A 26,145-nucleotide genomic window follows, 5' to 3' on the forward strand; every position below is an offset into this window, starting at 1 on the left:
AATTCGAACAGGGCCAGAGTGAAGGTTAATGAGGAGGTTGGGAGGGTTATAGCTCGAAATGGTGGCATTTTAGTACAGCATCAGGAGCTGGAGGTGGAGGTGGATACATGGCGGATTCTCTGCGGTAATGGGGTCCATATGAATACGGTGGGGACGAATCTGTGGTCCCTGGATTTGCAAGACGGGGTACAGAGGGCATTGCGTTTTTGGTGGGGCACAAAGGAGTGAGGCTTCACACTTTGTGCTGTGGCGGTTGGGTCTTTGGAGGCATTTTTAAATAACCTGCTGTGTATTAGATGATTGGGACCCATCTAAAGTATGGGTCCCTGGTGGAATGCCAGTTATGGGATAACTGGTAGTTACAATGGTGTATCTGCAAAACGTGGTTCGTCTCAGAGCCGGTGCAGTGCGGCAGGGACCATGGGAAGTAGTTACAAGCAGATACAAGAAATGTTTTTTTTTGGTATTATTGGTTTACTTAATTGTTAAATTTTAATAAAGGGGCCCTAAAACGGCCATTTTACTCCAACCTCGGTGTCAGTGTATTTTTGGCAAGCTTAGATGGGGGTATAGTATTTCAGGATAAAAAGAGTCAGGATAAAAAGAGTCAGGGATAAAAAGAGTCAGGATAAAAAGAGTCAGGATACATCTGGGGTACCCTTTTCAAGTGAAACTTTTAAATGGAACCTGGTAGGCTAGCAGTTCTTTTGTTTACGGTCCTGCATGGTGGCAGTAAAACATGACAGATGCTCTAGCTCCTCACCACTCTATTCAAATCTAATTTTTGGACAGTTTTAAGTATGTTTTCACTGTCTTCTGGGGCTAGTGAGTTATTTGTACTGCAGTACAGTTGGATTACCTTAGACTGTCAGAGAATGCTTGTGTAGCATATTTTGATGGGCAGTATCCTCCTCCAACCATGGCTATTCTTCCTGCAGCGCTAGACACATTGACGATTCGTCCCTTTGCCTTTATGATAAGAGGTGCCAAGTTCAGCGTCACATCAACCATTCCCAGGAAATTTACATTCAGCATCTTAATAAAACCTTCCTTTGTTTGCCATAAATTAGGAGCAAATCCAGTTGCAATACCAGCATTGTTCACTAGACCCCAGAGCCCTGCAAAATAAAGGATTCATTGAAATAAACATAGATTGACGTGTTTGTCAGTATCCTCTGTGTGGCAAGCAAAGCAAACATTTAATATCAGATTTCAATGCCCCATGCTTGAGATAAGTTAATAAACATCCATCCTTTGAGAGCTACCTGCTGACATTTCACACAACTAATGGCTCTGAATTCTGGATGTCACTAAAAGTAGGGGTTCCCACTGAAATTGGGGAACAATCAGAGTGGTTCCCAATCATGTAATTAATAAATCAGATCTAGGCTTCATTGACCAAATAAGCTTTCAGCCTGTGGATGAACACCGCCATCCTTGCCTGCAGTACCATCTATTCATTGGAATTATAAAATACAGTTGCGTGATTAGTAAAAATCATTACATTAGGATGTGGAGGAGCCTGTTGCTTTTTTCTTTCTCAATATGCAATGCTAAGTGGCTGAGGGGCCAATCAACAGACCTTAGTGTTGTAGAATAATTATGGGGGAAGAAGGAACGACTTGAGCAAATAAGGGTCTGATCCACCATGTCCTATCAGTTACCTGAATAGTAAGAGCCTTTTCTGCATCTTGCTTATAAAAGTGGACTCTAGAATTGCCAAATCACTAGATACTTCTGCAGAATTGGTTACAGCTTAGACTTAAATAGTTACAGGCCAAAATGGTCAGCAAGAAAATGCCAAAATGAAAAATTATCAGCACTGATAACAAGACTTTCTGTAACTAACTCTGACTAAAGCCTGGCACACACTAGTAGTTTTTTTTTTTTCGTTCAACCCAGCAGAGCTGAACGGAAAAAAAAAATCTGACCGCTCAGGAGGAGCCACTGTACTAACAATCTGATATTAGTGCAGCGATCTTTCCTGCTGTCCTATTGTGTTCCGACAGGGTCAGCGCTTTCAGCCCGAGAGAGCTGATCAGGAGCCGAGCGGCAGACCTTTTTCGGTCATGCCCCTTGGACAGAAGCTGGCCGAATTGTCAGACTGACTGCAGTACACATGGGCCAGATGACGGCCAGTTTCTATTAAAGGGGCTGATGCCATCCAACATTTGGCCCGTGTGTACTAGGCTTAATAAGAATTGACAGATGTAGAAGATTAAAATGAAGATGCTGCTGATAAGACAGGGTATACAGCGTAGGCCAGGCCTAACTCATTCCAAGATGTCTCTAAGATGTCACTACACAATATCTCTAATACAGGAGGTATGTTACTGGCTGAATCACCAAATGAAAACGCCTCCAGCAGATCTGAATTGCTATCATCAGCAGAGAGGGGCACCTGTGTAGATTATTTTGCATGTCGCCAGAAATGTACTAAGGCCGCGTACACACGGGCGGACTGTTCGCCCAACCTTGTCCGCTGAACAGTGTTTGGGCGGACAGTCCGCTCGTGTGTGGGGCTTCAGCGGACAGTTTCAGCGGACAGTTGGACGAACAAGGTCTTACGGAAATTCCGAAAAACTGTCCGCTGAAACAAGGTTTCAGCGGACTGTTCGCTCGTGTGTAGGCTTGTTCGGCCAACTAAGTCTCGCGCATGCTCAGAAAGGATTTCCACGTCGGAAGGTTGCATTGCAGTGTATTGGACGTCGAAATTTTCGATCCGTCGTGCGTGCCGAAACGTCATCGCGCACGGTTTCAGCAAACTGTTCGTCCGTCGTGTGTGGCCATGTCCGTCCATGCTAAGTTTGAGCGGACTGTTTGCCGAAACTGTTGGACGGACAAAGTTGGGCGAACAGTCCGCGCGTGTGTACGCGGCCTAACATTTTTTAAACTGTCCACTAGATCGCACTTTTCCCTTTCTATACACACACAAACACACACACACACAACACACGAGCAGTGGGGGAAAAAAAAATCACACCGCATTCCTGTTCAAATCGCATGTGATTCTTTGCTGTGCGATTTTTTTTTTTTTCGCCAATATTTTCTGTATTGACGCAAAACGCACAAAAGGGTCAATACTCGGTATCAGCAAGTACTTGACCAAAAGTATTGGAACTCGTACTCCCCAATAAAAAAAAATGGTATTGGTGCAACGCTAGTATACACTAAAGGATTGTAAAAGACCTGGGACATCTTCAGATGCCCCAAAGAGAGTAGTAATGTGGCACGCGTAATGTGTTCAGGTGAACGATGGGTGTATTAACCACTTGAGGACCGCCGTATTGCCATTGTACGTCAGCACAATGGCACAAGCAGGCACAATCACGTACATCTACGTGATTGCCTTCCAGCGGGTGGGGGGTCCGATCGGACCCCCTCCCGCTGTTTACGGCGGTCCGATTCGGTCCAGGAGCGCTCCGTGATGAGGGGATGGCCGTTGGTTTTCGGCCACCCCCTCTGGATCGCTCCTGGCCAATGAGAAGCTTCCTCCCCTGTGTATTGTTTACACAGGAAGGAGGAAGTGATGTCATTCTCCTCGGGGCGGTCTTTTTGACCGGACTACGAGGAGAAGAATAAAAGTAAGTGTGCACCAACACTACACTGACATGTAGGTACACATAGGTACACAAACCCCCCCCGATCGCCCCCCGATCCCCCCCCCCGCCCCCCCCTCCCCCCCCCAGTCACAGTGTCACTGATTGCATTGATCATTTCTTTACTGATCAATGCATTCAGTGTCAGTTGTGACAGTAAAAACTGTCAGGACAGTTAGTGTTAGGTCCAGGGTAGCCCCCTATCACCCCCCAATAAAGATTTAACCCCCTGATTGCCCCTAGAGTTAACCCTTTCACCCCCTTTTGCCAGTGTCACTAAGCGATCATTTTTCTGATCGCTGCATGTGTCGCTAGTGTCGCTAGGTAGCTAGTTATTTTTTTAGGTTCACCGCCAGGTTTTTATATCGCTAGGTACCCTGATATACTACCCAATAATGTTTTTAACCCCCTGATTGCCGCTAGTTAACCCTTTCACCCCCTTTTGCCAGTGTCACTAAGCGATCATTTTTCTGATCGCTGCATGTGTCGCTAGGTAGCTAGTTATTTTTTTAGGTTCACCGCCAGGTTTTTATATCGCTAGGTACCCCGATATACTACCCAATAATGGTTTTAACCCCCTGATTGCCGCTAGTTAACCCTTTCACCCCCTTTTGCCAGTGTCACTAAGCGATCGTTTTTCTGATCGCTGCATTAGTGTCGCTACAGTCGCTAGATAGCTAGTTATTTTTTTAGGTTCACCGCCAGGTTTTTATAGCGCTAGGTACCCCGATATACTACCCAATAATGGTTTTAACCCCCTGATTTCCGCTAGTCAACCCTTTCACCCCCTTTTGCCAGTGTCACTAAGCGATAATTTTTCTGAACGCTGCATCAGTGTCGCTAGTGTCGCTAGGTAGCTAGTTATTTTTTTAGGTTCACCGCCAGGTTTTTATAGCGCTAGGTACCCCGATATACTACCCAATAATGGTTTTAACCCCCTGATTGCTGCTAGTTAACCCTTTCACCCCCTTTCACCAGCGATCACAGTATAAGTGTCACTGGTGACGCTGGTTAGCCAGTTAGTTATTTAGGTTCCCCGTCAGGTTTTTATATAGCGCCAGGGACCCCCATATACTACCTAATAAAAATTTGAACCCCCTGATTGCCCCTAGTTAACCCTTTCACCACTGATCACCGTATAAGTGTTACGGGTGACTCTGGTTAGTTTGTTTTTTATAGCATTTTATATTCAAATCCGGAAGGCAGTGCTTGGTTTTCGGGGTCCCGTACGTGGCTAGGCTCCCAAAAAGTCCCCCACATGTGGTATCCCCGTACTCGGGAGAAGCAGCAGAATTTATTTTGGGGTGTAATTTGACTTCTGCCCACAGCATGTGTGAGCAATATATCATTTAGTGACAACTTTGTGCAAAAAAAAAAAAAGTTTGTAATATTCCCGCAACTTTTGGCAAAATATGAAATATTCCATGGACTCAACATGCCTCTCAGTAAATAGCTTGGGGTGTCTACTTTCCAAAATGGGGTCATTTGGGGGGGTTTTGTGCTATTTTGGCATTTTATGGCCTTCGAAACTGTGATAGGTAGTGAGGAGTTAAATCAAAAATTTGCACCCTTAGAAATCCTGAAGGTGGTGATTGGTTTTCGGGGTGCCGTGCGCGACTAGACTCCCAAAAAGTCCCACACATGTGGTATCCCCGTACTCGGGAGAAGCAGCAGAATGTATTTTGGGGTGTCATTTCACATATGCCCATAGCATGTGTGAGCAATATATCATTTAGTGACAACTTGGTGCAAAAAAAAAAAAAGTTTGTAATATTCCCGCAACTTGTGGCAAAATATAAAATATTCCATGGACTCAACATGCCTCTCAGTAAATAGCTTGGGGTGTCTACTTTCCAAAATGGGGTCATTTTGGGGGGTTTTGTGCTATTTTGGCATTTTATGGCCTTCGAAACTGTGATAGGTAGTGAGGAGTTAAATCAAAAATTTGCACCCTTAGAAATCCTGAAGGTGGTGATTGGTTTTCGGGGTGCCGTGCGCGACTAGACTCCCAAAAAGTCCCACACACGTGGTATCGCCATACTCGGGAGAAGTAGCGGAATATATTTTGGGGTGCAATTCCACATATAACCATGGCATGTGTGAGCAATATATCATTTAGTGACAACTTTTTTGTAAAAAAAATTTTTTTTTTTTTTTTTGTCATTATTCAATCCCTTAGGACAAAAAAAATAAATATTCAATGGGCTCAACATACCCATCAGCAATTTCCTTGGGGTGTCTACTTTCCAAAATGGGGTCATTTGGGGGGGATTTGTACTGCCCTGCCATTTTAGCACCTCAAGAAATGAGATCGGCAGTCATAAATTAAAAGCTGTGTAAATTCCAGAAAATGTACTCTAGTTTGTAGACGCTATAACTTTTGCGCAAACCAAAAAATATACGCCTATTGACATTTTTTTTACTAAAGACATGTGGCTGAATAAATGTTGCCCTCAATGTATGACTAAAATTTAGTTTATTCGATTTTTCTTATAACAAAAAGAAGAAAATATCTTTTTTTTTCAAAATTTTCGCTCTTTTTCCATTTATATCGCAAAAAAAAAAAATCGCAGAGGCAATCAAATACCATCAAAAGAAAGCTCTATTTGTGGGAAGAAAAGGACGCAAATTTCGTTTGGGTGCAATATTGCATGACCGCGCAATTACCAGTTAAAGCAGCGCAGTGCGAAATTGCAAAAAGACCTCTGGTCCTTAAGGTGTTTATTGGTCCGGAGCTGAAGTGGTTAAAGGGACACTGGGGCTGAGCAGGGAGGGGTTAATAAAGAATGAAGCATGGCAGCTTTTAAAGAGACAATTTTCAGGGTGCTGAAATCTTAAAGCAGTAGTAAAGTCTACAATGGGCATTGCTGTCCACCGTGCCGTCCACTGTGCCACCGTGACTTGGCCATTCAAACGGCTGAAGTCTGTGAGCCCGGAAGGAAAACCGGGTGAAGATGGAAGCCCCAGCACAGGTGACAGTGTGCTGCTGGAGGGCAAACTTTTAAGTTAAGTCTGTCATAATATGCGGTGCATACCAGCACATTATGACATTATCCCCCCAAAAAAACAAGAAGAGGAGGAAAGTAAATAAAAAGTGTGTGTTGTGTGAAGGTTTCACCGCTGACAGAAGGCACTACAAACAATGGTGAGAGGGGAAAGGAGGAGCCAGGACATAAGATGATGGGTAGAAGGGAGCCCTGCCATTGGATGCCTATCAGTGGAGGGGTGTGCCGGGTACAGATGAGCGCTCTTCATGTGAATCACCACCGATCCCTCCCCGACACTCCGTTCCTGATCTCCTCCAAGGACTTCAAAGATCACCCACTAGCGGGACGAGCTCCATGGCAGGTAAGAGGCTGATCACTGTCTCATCTAATCTTCTCCCCTGCCCCCCCCCCCCCCCTGCATCCGGTCTCCTCAACATCACAATCGCTACGCGCTACATGAATCTTTGCAATAGCTCCAGCACTTGTGATGACACTCCATTTTCCCAAAACCTTGACAAAGCAACTGACACCCCTGAACCTGGTCAGAAAGATAGTACAAATACAGACTGCTGAACCAATGCCAAGGAAGTTTCCTGTCAAGTTAGTGAGGCCTTGACCCATAATACTAATCCAAGTAGAAGGTATTAATACTTGGGCTCTAATGGATACAGGAGGAGCACATTTAACCCTGTTGTATCAAGACTTCTATGACAAATACCTGAAGGATTTACCCCTGCAGAAATTGGAAGACATGGATATCTGAGGCATTGAGACTCAGAAGTTCCCCATTGGTGGGTACTTACCAATCGAGTTGACATTTGACTCTTCTGTAGCTGGACAATCAGAGACCTTTGATACCTTAGTGGTGGTATTCCCTCGCCCTCCTGTGGCTAAAAAGAACTTCCTGCTAGTGGGGATGAACACTGATCTTGTAAGGAGACTGCTTACTCCTGCAGCAAGAAGTGACTTGACAACTGAAAATGTCTACCCAAAGCTATGACAAGCATGCCAGTGCATAGTACATGAACAGAAGGTCCCAATGGAAGGTGTATAGAAATTATGGAGACTGGACACAGGTGAGAAAATACTGTAAATCAGGGGAAATAGTGTGTTTACATGCTACAGTCAAGTTAACCTGGGACTACTTTTGGCCCTTTGTTGTCCTTGAAGCCAATTCCTGGGGAGAGAACACTGGGTTGGAGCTGAACCCTGAATTCGTATCACCCAGAGCACTGCAATCTAGCAATGGGAGGATTCCTGTCAGTGTTTGCAATACTAACAACTCTCCAGTGACAAATGTGATTGGTCAAATGAAATCGGCTACTCAAATCTCACCATCTGGTGAGGGGAGCAGCAGATAAAATCCCTGTAGAGAGGTTTTACCCACAGAATACCCAACTTTCACTTGAATGGAGAGAGAGAGCTAAAATCCAAGTCTTGATATGTTGAGAGATGTTTTCCAAAAATGACTTTGATGTCAGTTATGCGAAGAGTGCTCAACACAGAATTCATCTTAATGAAGACAAAGAGAGCACGATGGATTCTGTTGGGTGACCTGGAAGACCTTTGGAACAACCCTTGAAGTTGAAGCGAAAAGGGCGTCATACAAGTTTTACAAAGTCCCTATGCCTCTCCCATAGTGGTGGTCCCATCCCAGTGGGGAGCCCAGTAACCGTGCAACCAGCCACATCCAATGCCCAAGACAGAGTGAAACGAACAGATGTTTTTTGTTCCAAAAGTCTTTTATTGAAGAATACACAAGGTACAAGGAATGCAAGTAACAATATACAGTTGCATAAAATACAATGGGTTAAGGACCGTAGTAACCAATAAAATTGGCAAATTAACACAACATGTACAACAACATGAAATAGAAAACTGGCCGTAAATGAGCCAAGCAGACTTGCCAAGTAATATTATAACAGAAAAACCTCAAAGTATACAGTAAATGTTAAACCATTTCTACAGCCTTGATTGAAAACTCGGCCCAATCCTCAGGAGGATTGGGAGAGAATAACGGCTTGGGAAGAGGCCTACAGAAGGGTCAAGGCAATACGGGAAAGGAAGACCACTGTGTCATTAGGTGCAAGAATACAATGCCTGACCGTATTTCAGTTAGCATGTATTAGGGATAGGAAGGGCTCAGGGGAAGCCCCCGAAGGGAGAGACAATAAGGAGATAAATGGGTATCTAATTCTCTCTAAGGTGAGACTCCGGTCAACAGTTGGCGACATTCTGCTGAAGTGCGAAAATGGTGCCAACATGCCCAGACTGCCCAATATTTTGAAGGAGCATCCTTAGCTTGCCAGATTACATTTTCCATATCAGCGACATTAGAGACTCTGTTAATCCAATTAGTGATAGAGGGCGATATAGTAGATTTCCATAGTGGAGGAATACACATTTTGGCCGCGTTTAGCAAATGTAACAAGAGAGAGCGATGATAATTTTTCAGTGAAAGTGTTGAGTGGTGAAGGAGCATTTGGACCGGTGAGAAGTCAATTGAGTGAGTCGTAATTTGGCATATAAGGCGGTGTACCTCCTTCCAGAAAGGTTGTAACCGTGCACAGGACCACCAAATGTGTAGGAATGATCCTTCACCATTTTCACACCTCCAGCAGACAGGGGACACATTGGGGTTTCGTTTGTGCAATTTGATAGGAATAAGATACCACCTGGTAAAAATTTTAAAGCTGTTTTCTTGAACCGAGACATTGGCTGAACCTTTATGAATGTGATGATAAATATTAGACCAATTGGATTCTGATAAGGACAGCGACAGATCAGCCTCCCAATTGCGAACTGCTAAATTATCTTTCGTGCCATGTGCAGTGAAGAATAGTGCATATAGGGCAGAAATGAGGTGACGTTGCGGTTCCGATTGGGTACATAGTGATTCAAAAGGTGTTAGCTGTCTAGCAAAATCAGGTTTGTATTGACGGTTCGTTAAGAAATGCCTAATTTGTAGGTATGCCCAAAGTGGAAAGGGCCGTCCCGAAGGAAGCGTAGGGAGGTCAGAGATAGATAGCAGATTAGAATTAGAGAAAAAATTTTGTGCTCTTACATCTAGTGTCTGCCATATGCCGGAGAGAAAGGTATCCGATTGTCCAGCTGGGAAGGCAGGGTTGTGTTTTATAGGGGTTAACGGACCTTGGGGGATGAAATATGGTGAGCCCGGCACGCCGAACGGTAAGCTTGTAGGGTACTCGCAATTAGTGGGTGCAATGTGCAAGTTTGAGGAACATGCTCAGGGTGTAACCATGGTAAAAATTTAAGCGGGGTCTGTGAAAAGGCGCCTTCTATGTGTATCCAAGCTTTAGTATCAGAATGGACATTCCAGTCAACAATTCTGGCCACATGACTAGCCAAATAGTATTTTTTAATGTCAGGCAGGCTGATACCACCTTTAGCCTTCGGTAGAGTCAATCTGGCAAAGCTTAACCTGGCTCTTTGTCCCTTCCAAATAAAATTGCTACAGAGCGATTGGAAAGATTTGAAAAAGGCCGGAGGTATTTTTATTGGTATCGTTTGAAAAAGATATAATAAACGCGGTAGAATATTCATTTTTATAATAGAGGCTCTGCCAAACCAGGAGAACAGCCCGGTAGACCAGGTCTCAAGGTCTGCCTTGATGGTTTGGAGGAGAGGGACAAAGTTGGCCGAGTACAAGTTTTCCAGATTAGCCGGTAACTGAATGCCCAAATAAGTAATAGCTTTATAATTCCAGCGAAAAGGAAAGTTCTGACGACATAAATCAACTGTTTCAGCGCGTAATGATACATTCAGGGCTTCTGATTTTGAAAAATTGATTTTCAAGTTGGACAGAACATTGAAGGCGTCTAGATCCGAAAGAAGGTTGGGGATGGAAGTGAGGGGTTCGGAGAGGAAAAGGAGAATATCATCCGCAAAAGCAGCAATTTTATGAGTCTTAGGGCCAATCTGAATCCCCTTTACATCCTGGTTGGAGTTCAACTTGCGAATGAGGGGTTCTAAGGTAAGTATGAATAATAGGGGAGAAAGTGGACAACCTTGACGAGTCCCATTGGACACGGAGAAAGCGTCCGACAGATGACCGTTAACCCTGACCTGGGCAGTTGGGGACGCATATAGAGCCATAACAAGAGAGATCAATCTGTCGGGTAAACCTATTTTTCTTAGTACTTCTTCCATATAGTCCCAGGCCACTCTGTCAAACGCCTTCTCCGCGTCCAATGAGAGAAAAAACCCCTGTTGTGTCGAAAAGGAGGTTAGCCAGTGGTGTATAGAAAGAGCTTTTATCGTGTTATCTCTACCCTCTCTCCCCGGCACGAATCCCACCTGGTCTAGGGACACCAGCCGAGGAAGAAGGGGGAGAAGGCGATTAGCCAGCATCTTTGCGTAGACCTTCAAATCCACATTTAGTAATGAAATGGGTCTATAGTTAGATACCTGTGACTCATCTTTATGTGGTTTGGGTATTACTGTGATATGGGCCCTAAGTGTATCTCTGGGGGGTGGCTTATCCGGCGTCAGCGAATTAAATGCCGCCAGGAAGTGTTGTTTTAAAGTAGGTAAGAAAGTTTTGTAGTAGCAGGAGGTAAGGCCGTCGGGTCCGGGACTCTTTCCCGGTTTCAGTTGTTTGAGGGCTACATCAAGTTCTGAAGCCGTGAGTGGGCCATCTAACGAAGTTGCAACATCCCGGGAAATGGGAGTAGGAGCGTACGTGTTTAAAAATTCAGCAATTAAACCCCTTCTGTGTGTTAGGTCCTCCTGTGGTAAATTTTCCTTAAGATTATATAATTTAGAGTAATATTGGACAAACTGATCTGCAATCGCTTGGTTGGAAACTATTTTGTTACCCTTGGAATCCGTGAGGGAGTGAATAGTTCTAGAGGCCCTTTGCTTTCTAAGTGCCCTGGCGAGAAATTTACCTGACTTGTTGCTGTATTCGTAAAAAAATTTACGTGAGAGCATATAGTTCCTCTTGATTCGGGCATTTAACATTTGGAGCAGATCTTGTCTAGCTTGAGTTAGGTCTGCTAGGGTGTCTCTGAGTCTGGTAAGCTTGTGGGCCCTTTCCAATATCTTTATTCGGCTGGTAAGCTGAGCTATATGACTATTCCTTTCCTTTTTCTGTTTGGCCGCGGCTGCAATGAACTCTCCGCGAATCGTACATTTGTGTGCTTCCCATAAGAGCATTGGATCTACATGTGGTGTTTGATTCTCAATAAAATAGTTGGTTAGGTTTTCCTGAATAGATGCTGCAATTACAGGGTCAGAAAGCAAGGATGGGTCTAATCGCCAAATTGGTGTCGTATGAGTGTTATCAGAGATTTGCAGAGTCATAGATACCGGGTGATGATCAGAAATAAGCATTGTCTCAATCGAAGCGGTTCGAAGAGAAGACAGATCCCTTTGTGACAGAAAAATGTAGTCCAATCTGGAATATCGATTGTGAGGGGCGGAAAAAAAGGAATAATCCCTCCCTTGGGGATTCAAGGTACGCCAAGAATCATGAAGGCACAGGTCATGTAAATGACGATTAATGGAGCGTAAGGCTGTGTACGGGAGTGTCGAGGAACCGTTGGAAGAATCTTGGAGCGGGTTGAGAGTAACGTTGAAGTCCCCTCCTAATATAAGAATACCCTCCTGGAAGGAAGCGAGTTCAGAAGTAATCGTTCTGAAAAATGTAGGTTGTCCTGTGTTGGGGGCATATATATTCGCTAAAGTGATCAATTTGCCCCTCAGTTTTCCCTTAATAAAGATGAATCTCGCCTCCGGATCCAGGATGGTATCCAAGATCTGGAATGGACAGTGTCGTGAAATGAGTATGGAAACCCCTTTAGATTTAGATGTAGGGTTGGTGGCATGAACGCCGGATGGGAAGCGGCTGTTTGATAACTTGGGGGTATGATGAGTCCTAAAATGGGTTTCTTGTAAGAAGACTATATCAGCCCTGCACGTGTGAGCGAAAAGTAACACTTGTGATCTTTTTTCGGGTAGATTAAGTCCTCTAGCGTTAAGGGAAACTATTTTGAGATTCTCTCGGGCGTTTATTTGATGTGTAGGAGCCATACTAAAAAAAATTCGGTAAAGAGGTATAGATTGCCCTACGTAAATAGGCGTTCTTAGGGGAAAGATGCAAAATTAATGAAGGTACGGAAGCAAAGTGAGTCAATACCGCTAAATATCAACTAGAGTGTAGGAAGGGGGCAAGGAACTACCACGGGCAATTAGGGTTAGTTAACCGGAGTCCCACCAGGAGGAGTACACGAGGGACCTAAGGAGATAAGGGAGGGGCAAATGCGTGAAAGGGGTAGGACGGACGGGATTCCCCAATGATAATCCGGTGAAGAGTAAGACCTGCTTACACTTCCACACTCAATCTCAAAAAGGGGGCCGAGATCGATCTGAGACCGGAAAAAAATCGGTGTACCAGCTAAATATTTGTTTAGGTATGCCTGGGCAATAGGGTATCACCGTGAGGCGTGGAGATCTGGAGCAACCAAAGCACTAAAAAACAAATAGAAAAACGGGGTAACATAGTGTGTCCCACTGACCGAGGAATATAAACATGGGCCCCATATAATCAGGGGTCCAGCAATCTGAGAGGTAATAGCAAGGTATGAGCAAGACAGCAAGGAAAAAGTTATCGTCAACAATTAAAACTGTATATAAAAGCTTGTTAGATTACCCAACCAAAGAGAATAATATCGCCACACCATAATGAGGCGTATACTGAACTGTTGTAAGGGAAGAAAAAAAAAAAAAAAAAAAAAAAAAAAAAAAAAGGGGGGGGGGGGAGGAGGAGATGGGGGGAGGGGGGAGGAGGAGATGGGGGGAGGGGGGAGGAGGAGATGGGGGGAGGGGGGAGGAGGAGATGGGGGGAGGGGGGAGGGAGGAGATGGGGGAGGGGGGAGGGAGGAGATGGGGAGAGGGGGGGAAGAAGAGGGGGGGAGGAGGAGATGGGGAGAGGGGGAGGAGGAGATGGAGAGAGGGGGGGAAGAAGAGGGGGAGAGGGGGAGAGGGAGAGAGGGAGAGGGGGCGAGGGAGGGAGAGGGGGAGAGGTAGGGAGGAGGATGAAGGGAGAGGAGTGGAGGGAAAGGGAGGGATAAGGAGGGATAGGGAGGAGGGAGGGGGGTGAGCACCCGCAAAAAACCCTTCTAATACAGTACCGCACAGGCAGTAATCCCTCGTGAAGGATACAGCTATTTAATGGCTCTAAGGACCTAAGACCATAAGCATATTTACTCTGTGAAGGGCGAGACAGAGGAGACGAGCCCAAGATCATTACCCCTAAGCTGAGACTTAAGCGGCATGTTTAATGGGTAACCAAAGACATCGGGTAACCATGCAAAGCGATAGTGATAGCTGGGCAAACGGAGCGATAGCCATAATCACGTATCAGTTAGGATGGGCAAATTAGTAAGTCAGATACCGAATGGCCGCTGCTAGGCTTCACTCCTCCATCTCCCCCCCCCCCCCCCGGAATATCGTAATAAAATCCACATTAACAATATTGAGATCATGTGAAGGCAGTCCAAAAACAAACAGTATACCTGCATTAGCACGGGAGGTCAGCTAGGTGGAAGAAAAAAGGACAAAACAAAAAACAAAAAAAGAAATTGCGTTCCTGAGTCAAAGCACAAGTAGAGGATTGTGTGAAGAGATACCACCAGTTCCGAAGAGTCAGAGTCCATGACTCCCCCGCCCGGAAAGCAGGGACAAAAGTATGGGAGACCTCAGGGGAGATAGGGTATTTGAAGCCAACGAAAAGAAAAAGATAAGGGGGCACAGGATGAGAAAAGGAGGGGAGCAGAAATAATGGGGTAGGAAAACAAACAAAAAAAAAAAAAAAAAAAAAAATAAAAAAGGGGGGGTAAAATAAAACAAGAAAGAATGCAGAAAGAGAACAGACAGTTAGACGGGTCAGAAGCACGTCTCACTCAGCGGTCTCTGCGAGCTCTCCGGGGCAGCGGTGTTCTTTGCGGGCTGTCATCTGGATCCACGTTAAGTCGAGCGAGGCGTGCTCCGGGCTCTGAAGGCGAACGGCGTCTCCGAAAGCGGGAATCTTGATATTCCATGGGCTCTTGCGAGGAATGCACGCGTTTGGCAGACGGGGGTCGATATTCAGCATACCATTCCGGGACCTCAGTGAAGGGTATTGCGAGCGTGTCGCAGAAATGGCGGAGATCTTCCGGAACTCTAAGTAATGCAGTTCTCCCACCTGAGGTCGCTGAGAGAGCGAACGGGAATCGCCATCTGTACGGGATATTCCTTGCTCGAAGAGTTTCCAGCAGGGGGCGAAGCTCTCTACGCCTTTGCAGTGTTATGGCAGAGAGATCTTGAAACAAGGAGACGGGAGCTCCATTATGTGTAAGCGTACCCGGAGCCCGTCTAGCTCTATGAAGGATCTCCTCTTTGACGTTATAGTCTATCAAACAGCATACAACGTCGCGGGGTGGGTCAGACTCTTTCCCCCTAGGCCGAAGGGCGCGATGCACACGCTCTATGCCGATCGGGGAATCCTGTGGCCTCTCAAGGATAGCATTGAAGAGGTCGGTAACTTCCTTGGGCAGACTATCTGGGTCAGGCGATTCAGGTAGACCTCTCAGGCGGATGTTGTGGCGTCTGCCACGGTTATCAAGATCCTCGGTGTGACGGTTGAGATCACGCAGTTGAAGGGTGTGGGTATCTATAATCTGACAGGATCTCCTCAGAATAGATGAGTGAGTGGCAGCGGTTTTTTCCACCTCATGCACTCGAGAAGCCATAGCTTGCAAGTCGAGCCTCAGGTCCGCAATAGCTCCAGTGAGGGCTGCAGTAAGTGATTCTTTAATGTCCTCCGCTATGGATCTTAAATCCTGAAGGCTCGGCTGGTGGTGCGGGGAGAGGACAATGTCCTCTGCTCTCGGAGCACTTCTGTGCGCGGGGCTCGCGGTCCGTGCGGCCTGAGAGGATTGACTGCGCGCCGCCGCCATGTTTGCATGATGGGCGCGAAACATCTCCGGTATGTTCTGGGAGATCCTGCCCGTCTCGTCCCTCGGGGATCGGGACCGAGATGCCGATGAACTTCGGGAAGAAGTTCCCATGTTGCCTGAGTAAAATTCCGGGGCGAAACACCTCTGTGGAACGCTGATTGTGTCCTCGTCAGCGGGAGCTGGGAACTCAAGCTGCCATCTTCGGCTGCGTCCAGGCCACGCCCCTCACGAACAGATGTTTTTACTTCCCCCTCCGTGATGTCAGAGACTGGAAGTGGCAAGGATTTCATCACATACAGTTTTGTTTTTTTTGTAAACAAGCCGTTACCGGCTTGTGAAAGCTTCTGATCAAACTGATCTCGGTTTGATAAGATTCTTTGGAGGGCAGACCCCAGATCTCTCTGTTAGGCTCCATGCACACTGAAGCTCAAAAAAGCTTTTTCTGGACGCCTGGTACCTGTCACTGCTCATGCTATCACAAGCAATATTGTTCATCCCTTGGGATAGCAAAACAGTAAACAGTATAAACAGTAAAAATAAATAAAAGTACAGGGTAAAAAAAAAATAAAAATAAATGATAAAACAAAAAAAGGCGAAAGCATATGTAGGTCCAGCACGCATATGTAATTGGTAATTGCACCAAACGTGAAGTATTGCCACAAACGGCAGATCGAGGGCAATAATTCTAGTATTAGACTCCCCATATAACCATAAACTGGTAACCTGTAAAGGCTTTTAAAGCATCACCTATGGAGATTTTTAGGTACCGTAGTTTGGTGCTTTCCACGGGCCTTAAAGTGTCCCGGTATAACCACTTGAAGTCTAGAAAAGTACAGGTATGTCACTGGTCAGCAAGTGGTTAAAAACATTTACCAACCTTCATTATTATTATTATTCTACAGGATGTACTGTATATGGCGCCAACAGTTTGCACAGTGATTTACAATAAAAATGGAGACAATACAGCAACAATACAATTCAATATATGTGGGTTAGGAGGGCCCTGCTCCTGGAAGCTTGCAATCTAATATGGAGGGAATAGTAGAACATAAGGCAATAACTGTGTAAGGATGAACTGATGAGAGAAATTAAAGATTCAGTTGTTACCTAAAGGCAGGATAGACTTCCCCGAAGAGATGAGTTTTCAATATCATTTTCATTATAACGTTAAACTAAAGTGAAAGCCCTAAAATGAATTTATTACCACTGGCATTTGTAGGGATACCCAATGTCTGTTGTATGCATTCACGTATGTATGTATATGTTTTATGTGGCCTTCTATTGCTCTCAGCCTCCTCAAAACCTCTAAATTCTTTTTTTTTTTGCTGCTGTGATGTGACTTTCTGGAGGGTGGCTAGAAAATTCTCCATGGTCCCACTGTATGTAGGAAATTAGCCACTCCCCCATGCTGGCTCCTGAGATGAACTAGGGACTATAGACTATGGAATTTATAGTGTGCATAGAGCAGTGCACATGGCGCAACTATTGTACACTGCTCATTCCAAACCAATAGAAATGAGGGTGGAAATAGAGTGGCTTGGGAGTTCCTGGAAGACAATACAAGGTGGCAGAAAAACGCTATAGGAAACTATTTAATGAAAAGTAGATTATGACCATTAAGTAGTGGATGTGTATGGATTATTTTTGAAAAATAAGGAAATCATTTTGTGTCACTTTAACTTTTTTACATTCAGAAACACCTGATACCTGCTCTGTGCCCAGCCAATGCAGCTAAGCTGGAGGGCCACAAATTACAGATCAGAGCATAGGCACACTTAAATACTGGATGCTTTTGGGTTTAATTAAAACAGAAGATAGGTAAATGGGAGTTCCCCTGAATGTGGATACTAGTACTCAGTGCTGGGACAAGGCCATTTGGTGCCCGGGGCGAAGATGACAAACTGTGCCCCACCCCACCTTTTAAGAAAGAATCAATGTAGTTTCAGAACAAGAATATATGTATTATTATTGTATTAAGGGACACTCTGATGGACAAATTGTATGTTAAAGTGGTTGTAAACCCTTACAAACCACTTTGACCTACAGGTAAGCCTAGATTAAAGCCCCGTACACACGAGCGGACTTTTCGACATCCAAACTCCGACGGACTGAGTCCGGCGGACTATCCGCTCGTGTGTGGGCTGCAACGGACTTTAGCTTCGCTAAAGTCTGACGGACTTTAGAAATGAAGCATGCTTTAAATTTTCCCGACGGAACTCCGCCGGACCCGGTCCCCTTCGAAAAATTTGCTCGTGTGTGTGCTACTCCGACGGACTAAAACCGACGCTAGGGCAGCTATTGGCTACTGTCTATGAACTTCCTACGTCGAATCCAGTCGTACGTCATCACGTTCGACTCCGTCGGAGTTTGGTGTGATGGTGTGTGGTCAAGTCCGTTCGGTCGAAAAGTCCGCCAGAACTCCGTCGGAACTCCGGCGGAACTCCGGCGGAACTCCTTTGGAGGTCTGTCAGACTTAATCCCTCTCGTGTGTACGGGGCATAAGGCTTACCTGTAGGTCCAAGAAATATCTCCTAAACCTATATGGTTTAGGAGATATTCACAAAAAGACAGGCACCACTGTCTACGGCGCATGCGCCGTAGACAGCGGCGTGCAGGTGCACTGAGCAGGCCGCAGATCACTGCGATATGCCGCTTGTGTAAGCTCCCGTGCGCATGCGCGGGAGTGACGTCATCACAGCTCCGGCGAATCACAGCGCCGGAGCAGCGAGACAAGAAAGTCACTCCGGGATACATGGCAGTGGCGAAGATGAAGACGGAGGACCGCTTCGGAGGCTTCGTTCTCAGGTAAGTTATTCATAATGAGCTAGTATGCTATGCATACTAGCTCATTATGCGTTTGCCTTGCAGGTTGCATTTTTTTTTATTGCCTTTACTTCCTCTTTAAGGGGGCACCCTGATGGGCACATTTTATATTAAGTGCACTCTGATGGGCACAACAAAACGTGCCCCTTAACGTAAAATCTGCCCATCAGATTACCCCTTAGCATAAAATGTGCCCATCAGTGTGCCCCTTAACATAAAATAAGGGTCACGCTGATGGGCACCTTTTATGTTAAGGGGCACTCTGATGGGCAAATTTTATTTTAAGTGGCACGCCGATGGGTATATTTTTAATGTGAACATTTTATGTTAAGGGGCGCTCTGATGGGCACACCAAAATGTGTCCATTAGTGTGCTCCTTAAGAACATATGCCCATCAGTGTGTACATAAAAAATATACCCATCAGCGTGCCCTTTAAAATAAAATGTGTCCATCAGAGTGCCCCTTAACATAAAAAAGGTGCCCATCAGCGTAACCTTTAACAAAATATGCCCAGCAGTGTGCACATTAAAAATATGCCCATTAGTGATCACTGGTTAACATGTGGTCCACATACCATGAATGCAGGAGGGCACAACTGAAATACCAAAGGGGCAGAAGCTGCGAGATATGGAGAGCCAGGACCGGGGAACCATGAGTAGCAGGGGGGTGAGGCGCAGGGCGCGCGCGTGACGTCACGCCCCTACTCGCAGACCGTGAGTGCGAGCTGGTCTTCTGCCAACTCCGAGACCTGTGGCGGGGAGAGCAGGAGTTGTTGCACACACGCACGCAGTGTCACTGGTTGCTGGGGAAACCCGCAGTCCCAGCAAACTATTGATGGCTGTTTTAGAAGGACACTTCACTGCGCCCCCCCCCACCCCCAATAAAGTGTTTTGCCCAGAGGATGCTGGGACTGTGACATCATAATGGGCGTGGACATCATCCGGTGATGTCCCTAGCTAAGTCGCCGCACGCCGCGTCCCTGCCATTGTGACCGGAGGCAGCGACGAGGCAAGATCTCCAGAAGAGAAGAACAGAAGAAGAGAAGAACAGAAGACGGCAACAGCGGCGACAGAAGACCGGGCCACCGCTTGTAAAAGAGCTAGAAGAAGGCTCGGTGGCCCGGCAAGAAGAACTGAAGAGGGGGACAAGACCCCCAAAGAGGGGGACAAGACCCCCGAAGTCAGAAGAAGAGGGTGGCGGCGAAGAAGAAAGCCGGGCTCCTCCGCTAGTGAAAGAGCTAGCAAAAGAACAGAAGATAGCGGAGGAGTCCGGCGAGAAGACCCCCGAAAGACGGACAGAAGATCCCCGGAGCTGTGCAATATACTATTTTAACCCTTGTGTGTTTTTTTTTTTTTTTACTTTTTTTCACAGGTGAATGGGTAGGGGTGCATTGGTCAGATGAAACCAAAATCGAACTTTTTGCCCACAATGCAAAACGATATGTTCGGCGTAAAAGCAACACAGCTCATCACCCTCAACACACCATCCCCACTGTCAAACATGGTGGTGGCAGCATCATGGTTTGGGCCTGCTTTTCTTCAGCAGGGACAGGGAAGATGGTTAAAATTGAGGGGAAGATGGATGCAGCCAAATACAGGACCATTCTGGATGAAAACCTGTTGGAGTCTGCAAAAGACCTGAAACTGGGATGGAGATTTATCTTCCAACAAGACAATGATCCCAAACATACAGCAAAATCTACAAAGGAACGGTTCACAAATAAACGTATCCAGGTGTTAGAATGGCCAAGTCAAAGTCCAGACCTGAATCCAATCGAGAATCTGTGGAAAGAGCTGAAAACTGCTGTTCACACACACTCTCCATCCAACCTCACTGAGCTCGAGCTGTTTTGCAAGGAAGAATGGGCAAGAATTTCAGTCTCTCGATGTGCAAAACTGATAGAGACATACCCCAAGCGACTTGCAGCTGTAATCGCAGCAAAAGATGGCTCTACAAAGTATTAACGCAAGGGGGCCGAATAATTTTGCACGCCCCCCCCTTTTCATTTTTTTATTAGTTAAAAAAGTTTCAAAAATCCAATAGATTTCATTCCACTTCACAATTGTGTCCCACTTGTTGGTGATTCTTCACAAAAAATAAAAATTTTATATCTTTATGTTTGAAGCCTGAAATGTGGCAAAAGGTTGAAAAGTCCAAGGGGGCCGAATACTTTCGCAAGGCACTGTATATGTATATAGAAAAGGATGTTTAACAAAATATATTTAAAAAAAACTTGCATAATGGACAAAAACATGGACTGTATACAAAACTGTCCAGAAACACCATAATCATAGCATAGCCAACATATCCAAGTTGCCTAACTCATTTGTTCTTCAGAGCATTCCTGCATTAGGGAAGCATCTCCATGGTCTTCGTTCCACTTGGGTACAAGACCAGGAGGCCTTGCGATATGCCAATGATAGGTACAGACTCCATGCTGACCTTCCTACCAGGTTTGGGACAGGGTCTGGCTGTCATTTCGCAACCTCTGACTCCCTCACTGAAGTTGGCACCTCCATTTATCGGGCCTTTCCGTATTCTCCGCAGGATTAACCCAGTGGCTTAAGCTTTATGCCGCGTACACACGATCGGAATTCTCATCGGAAAAAGCTCTGATGGTTTTCCCGACGGAATTCCACTCAAGCTGTTTTGCCTACACACGGTCACACCAAATTCCGATAGTTTAGAACGCGGTGACGTACGATGGGACTAGAAAAAGGAAGTTCAATAGCCAGTAGCCAATAGTTTTTGTCTCGTAGTTGAATCTGAGAATGCATGATTTTTTGGCATGTTGGAATTGCATATGTAGCACTAACCCCCTAAGGAGCTGCTGGTTTGATTGGGCTTACCGTTACCTTCTTCTCGATTTATGTCTAGGGGTTTTCCGTGGTAGATGGCCCAGTAACTTGAGAGACTGACGACAGATCCGCATAAAGGGATTTTTATTTGCAAAAAACGTAGACAACAAACAGTCTCTTAAAATAAGATCAGAGGGTTAGGAAGAAAGTTCAGGTACTCTTATGCCTCGTACACATGATCAAACAATCCGGTGGAAAAGTCCGGCGGACTCAAGTCCGTCGGACAATCCCCCCGTGTGTAGGCTCCGGCGGACGTTTTTTACCCAAAAGTCTGGCGGACTAAGAAAGTATTTTTGCACTCCAATCTGTCCGCCGGACTCGCTTTTCGGTGGACAGTATGGCCGTGTGTGTGCTAGTCCACCGTACTTTTGAAATGAGTGGACTTTTCCCGCGGAGAAAAGTCCGCTCATTTTGAGCGCGTCTCCAGGTAGCCGGGGCCAGCGAAGGAGGTGTCGCTGGCCCCGTCACCTGGTATGGACTTAAAGGGGAACCCCTACGTCGAAAAATCGGTGTGAGGGTCCCCCCTAGGTCCATATCAGACCCCTGTCCGAGCACGCTACCCGGCCGGCCAGGAAAGGGGGTGGGGACGAGCGAGCGCCCCCCCCTTCTGAGCCGTACCAGGCCGCGTGCCCTCAACATGGGGGGGTGCCTTGGGGAAGGGGGGGCCGCGCGGCCCCCCCACCCCAAAGCACCTTGTCCCCATGTTGATGAGGACAAGGGCCTCTTCCCAACAACCCTGGCCGTTAGTTGTCGGGGTCTGTGGGCGGGGGGCTTATCGGAATCCGGGAGCCCCCTTTAATAAGGTGGCCCCCGGATACCGGCCCCCCACCCTATGTGAATGAGTATGGGGTACAATGTACCCCTACCAATTCACCTGTGAAAGTAAAAAAAAACACACAAGGGTTAAAATAGTTTATTGCACAGCTCCGGGGGTCTTCTGTCCGTCTTCGGGGGTCTTCTCGCCGGACTCCTCCGCTATCTTCTGCTAGCTCTTTTGCTAGCGGAGGAGCCCGGCTTTCTTCTTCGCCGCCGCCCTCTTCTTCCGACTTCGGGGGTCTTGTCCCCCTCTTTGGTTCTTCTTGCCGGGCCACCGCGCCTTCTCCTAGCTCTCCGGTCTTCTGTCGCCGCGGTCGCCGTATTCTGTTCTTCTGTTCTTCTCTTCTTCTGTTCTTCTCTTCAGATGTTGCCTCGTCGCTGCCTCCGCTCACAATGGCAGGGAAGCGGCGTGCGGCGACTTATATAGGGACATCACTGGATGATGTCCCCGCCCATTATGATGTCACAGTCCCAGCATCCTCTGGGACTGAGACATCATAATGGGCGGGGACATCATCCGGTGAAGTCCCTATATAAGTCGCCGTGCGGAGGCAGCGACGAGGCAACATCTGAAGAGAAGAAGAGAAGGCGGCGACAGCGGCGACAGAAGACCGGGCCACCGCCTGTAAAAGAGCTAGAAGAAGGCGCGGTGGCCCGGCAAGAAGAACCGAAGAGGGGGACAAGAGGGGGGAGGGGTTGTTGAGGAGGGGGTACTGTCAGGGCTGGGCCCAGCCCTTCCTTCTCAGAACAGGCCGCTCGGTTTTCGGCAATCTTTCCACAGTGACTCACCTGGTGATTATATCCTGCTCGCAGGTCCTGCTGGTTACTTAAGCTGTTCAGTCAAGATCCTCTCTGTCTTCGCCTTGGTCAACATATCAAGAGACTCTCTCTTGTGTGCCTGTTAATGACTTGCTTGGCTGATGTCCCTTCTGGTTCCAGATGCTGCTGCTGTTCCACTATGCTGATTCTCCGGTTTCCTGGCCTTTTCTTAAGTACGCTGATCCCTGGCTCCTTGACGCCCTGGCTTGTCTGACTATCCCTTCCGGTTACCAAAATCTGGCTATGTTTTGGGTACCTTTGCTCTTTTTACCTTTTACCATTATTATTATTAAACAGTGTGATTTTACTGCACTTCTGTCTCAGTCTGATTCATGGTTTCTGCCACTCTACCCGAAAATTATCAAATAGTCCCGGCCGTGTAATCCTTGTTCTGCTAATTAAACGAAAGTTCTGGTCCTCTCTTTTATTCCACTCCACCGGGGCTTTGAAATTGTCGCAACACAAGTATTACTCCTCGGCCTGAAAATCATCAAATAGTCCCGGCAGAGTAATCTTTGTGCTTCGCTTCGGCTCCCAGCAATTTCAAAGCCCCAGTGTAGTGGTATAGAAGAGGGGACCAAAACTTTAGATTAATTGGTGGAACCGCAGCACAAGGATTACTCCACCAGGACTATTTGATCATTTTCGGGCAGAGGAACAGTAATCCTTGGGCTACGGCTCCCAGCAATTTCAAAGCCCTGGCGGAGTGGTATAGAAGAGGGGATCAGTACTCTGCAGTGCCCTGAATAGTGAACATAATTACAAGAGGTAAGGGCTTGAGCCCAGCCCACAGCTGAGCAGAAGTATTTTTGCAATTGCTACAGACAGGATGTTAGCAGTGATAGTCTCTTGAGCCATGTCCGCAGTCTCTTACAGTCTCTTGTGCCATGTCTGCAGTCCCTTTTGCCATGTCCGCAGTCTCTTACAGTCTCTTGGGCCATGTCTGCAGTCTCTTATGCCACGTACACACGACCAGACTTTTTGACAACAAAGGTCTGATGGAACGAATCCGTCGGACAATTCAATCGTGTGCGGGCTTCACCGGACCTTTGCTGTTGAAAAATCAGACAGACTTTAGATTTAGAACATTTTTAAATCTCTCCGACGGACTTGAGTCGGGTCGAAAAATCAGTTCGTCTGTATGCTAGTCCGACGGACGAAAACCGACGCTAGGGCAGCTATTGGCTATGAACTTCCTTATTCTAGTCCAGTTGTACGTCATTACGGTCGAATCCGTCGGACTTTGGTGTGATTGTGTATGGCCAAGTCCATTCGGAAAGGTCCGTCGGAAGTCCGCCGAAAGTCCTTTGGGAAGACCGTCGGACCTAGTCTGCCGGAAAGTCCGGTATGTGCAACATAAAAAATTGAAACTACCACTCTTATTCTAGGGTGTCTGTTTTTAGAAAATATGTAATTTGTAGGGATTGTATATAATCTTCAAGCCTAAAATTCGTTTTTAAATGTGTGCAAAAAGTGCAAAATATTCCTTATATTGATGGTCAGCGTGGCTTGGCCGATCAAACGGCCAGAACCCAAGAACCTGGAAGGAAAATGGAAGCCCTGTCAGCGGTGACAGCATGCCTCTGAAGGGCTTCGTTTTATGTAAAGTCTTTCATAATATGCTAGTATACAGTGCATACTAGCACATTATGACATTAGTTTGTAGAGGACCAGATTTTTTTTTTTCCCCACAGAGTTTACTAACGCTTTGAGGAATGTCAGGGGCAGGAGAAAAATCCCTTATATCGTCCTCTCTCCAGTCCCTCTAATTAACCACTTTTGAAAGAGACAAACTTTCAGAGCAATGCTAGACACAGCTTAAATAGATGTAGTATAACCACTAACCTGCATCTCCAACAATTTCAGCAGCCCACTTGGCAGTAGATTTCACACTTTCACTTTCAGAAACGTCCATTATGACTGTATGTAGTCTGCTAGAAGTTTCCTCTTTTAGCTTCTCAACCCCTTGCGGAGTCATGCATGCTGCCAAAACTTTCATGCCTCGTTTGTCTAGCAGCTTCGCCAGTAGGTTCCCAAATCCGGTGTCACATCCAGTGATAAAGACATATTTATCTGTAAGGTTTTCTAGTATCAGACTTTGTCGGTACCATCTGTACAGAAGGATCAAACCCAACACTATCAGCAGAGGGAGCCACAGGCACATGACAGTGTGCTAAAGCTCACTGTAATGAAGAAATACAGAAAGAGTAATTAGAGTAATATTCATTTTTGGCTTTTATTCTATCATCACAGGTAGGTAGATTAGATGTAAATCCTAACTGGGTGACATTTAGTTTACTAAGGCACCATATATATTCAACAATTGTCATTTAAAAAAAAATGAAATACTCGTTTTCACCTTTATTCATCAATGTTGCATCTCCGTGCAGATAACCTGCAACCTCTTTGCAGCAACTTCTTGTCCACATCCATCCACTCCAGCACTAACTGTATGCCATTTCCTAGAGTGGATTTTATAACAGTGAGAAAAGTGGACCCTGGTTTTTGAAATGTGTATTGAAATGGCTATTCATAGGGGTTGATTTACTAAAGGCAAGTTAAGTAAATGAAGTTAAGCTTTACTTTGTAAAGAATACCCAATCAGGTGCAAGGAAATTTTTTTTAAAAAATAGCATTTTACTTGCACATGATTGGAATAGAGGCCTTACACATGGGACGGGCTCTGTTGGAGTCCATCTGCTCAGCGGGGAATCCATACACTGATCCCCACTATGCAGGTGGATGGTTGGTCCGTGTCTGCTCCTCTTATGCAGAGCTGACACAGAGCCATCTCTCCTCTAAGGGCAGTCATATGTAAATGGCCCACCTGTTCATTTACACCCGATTGCCATCCGACGTTGGCCAGGGTCAATGGACACATGTCCATTAACACCCACCGCTTCATACAGGAAGCTGGAGAGTCTGATCACATTCACCTGAAAAACTGACAGGGAGACCCTATTGGTCCGCTAGTGTGAAGGGGCCTTATGGAAAACAGCAGAACTTTCACCACATTCACTGTGCTATGGGAAAAATGAGTGCAATTGCATTTGGAAAATGCACAGGCTATTTACCTTTAGTTAATTAACCCAGTAGTCTCCATTGGATGCCTGTGTGACAATGCAGCAGAGTTATTTAGAGGCAAGCCAGGTGCAATTTTATTGAATCTCCAGATTTACAAATATTGAAAATTACTTTTGAAATTACATTTATGTGTTTTACATGAGATTTTAGTGGTGGCCCTGTAGCCTGGCTGGCCACCTGTGGACCACCCTACACTCG

General features: G+C 46.0%; 1 protein-coding gene across 1 annotated transcript in view; it reads right to left on the minus strand.

Moving 5' to 3' along the window:
* The window catches only part of LOC143983626 (retinol dehydrogenase 7-like), a 33,930-nt gene extending 8,888 nt beyond the window's left edge, over positions 1 to 25,042 (minus strand). The window contains exons 1-2 of the mRNA XM_077483546.1: positions 24,709 to 25,042; positions 860 to 1,118 (exon numbers count right to left, since the gene is read on the minus strand). Coding sequence (XP_077339672.1) covers positions 860 to 1,118; positions 24,709 to 25,027 — 578 coding nt within the window. The 5' untranslated portion in view covers positions 25,028 to 25,042. The remainder of the gene's footprint in view (positions 1 to 859; positions 1,119 to 24,708) is intronic.
* Between the last annotated feature and the right edge of the window lie 1,103 nt (positions 25,043 to 26,145).

The sequence above is a fragment of the Lithobates pipiens genome, unplaced genomic scaffold, assembly GCF_037356315.1.
Source record: "Lithobates pipiens isolate NorthernLeopardFrog02 unplaced genomic scaffold, aLitPip1_a1.2 Scaffold_16, whole genome shotgun sequence".
Lineage (NCBI taxonomy): Eukaryota > Metazoa > Chordata > Amphibia > Anura > Ranidae > Lithobates > Lithobates pipiens.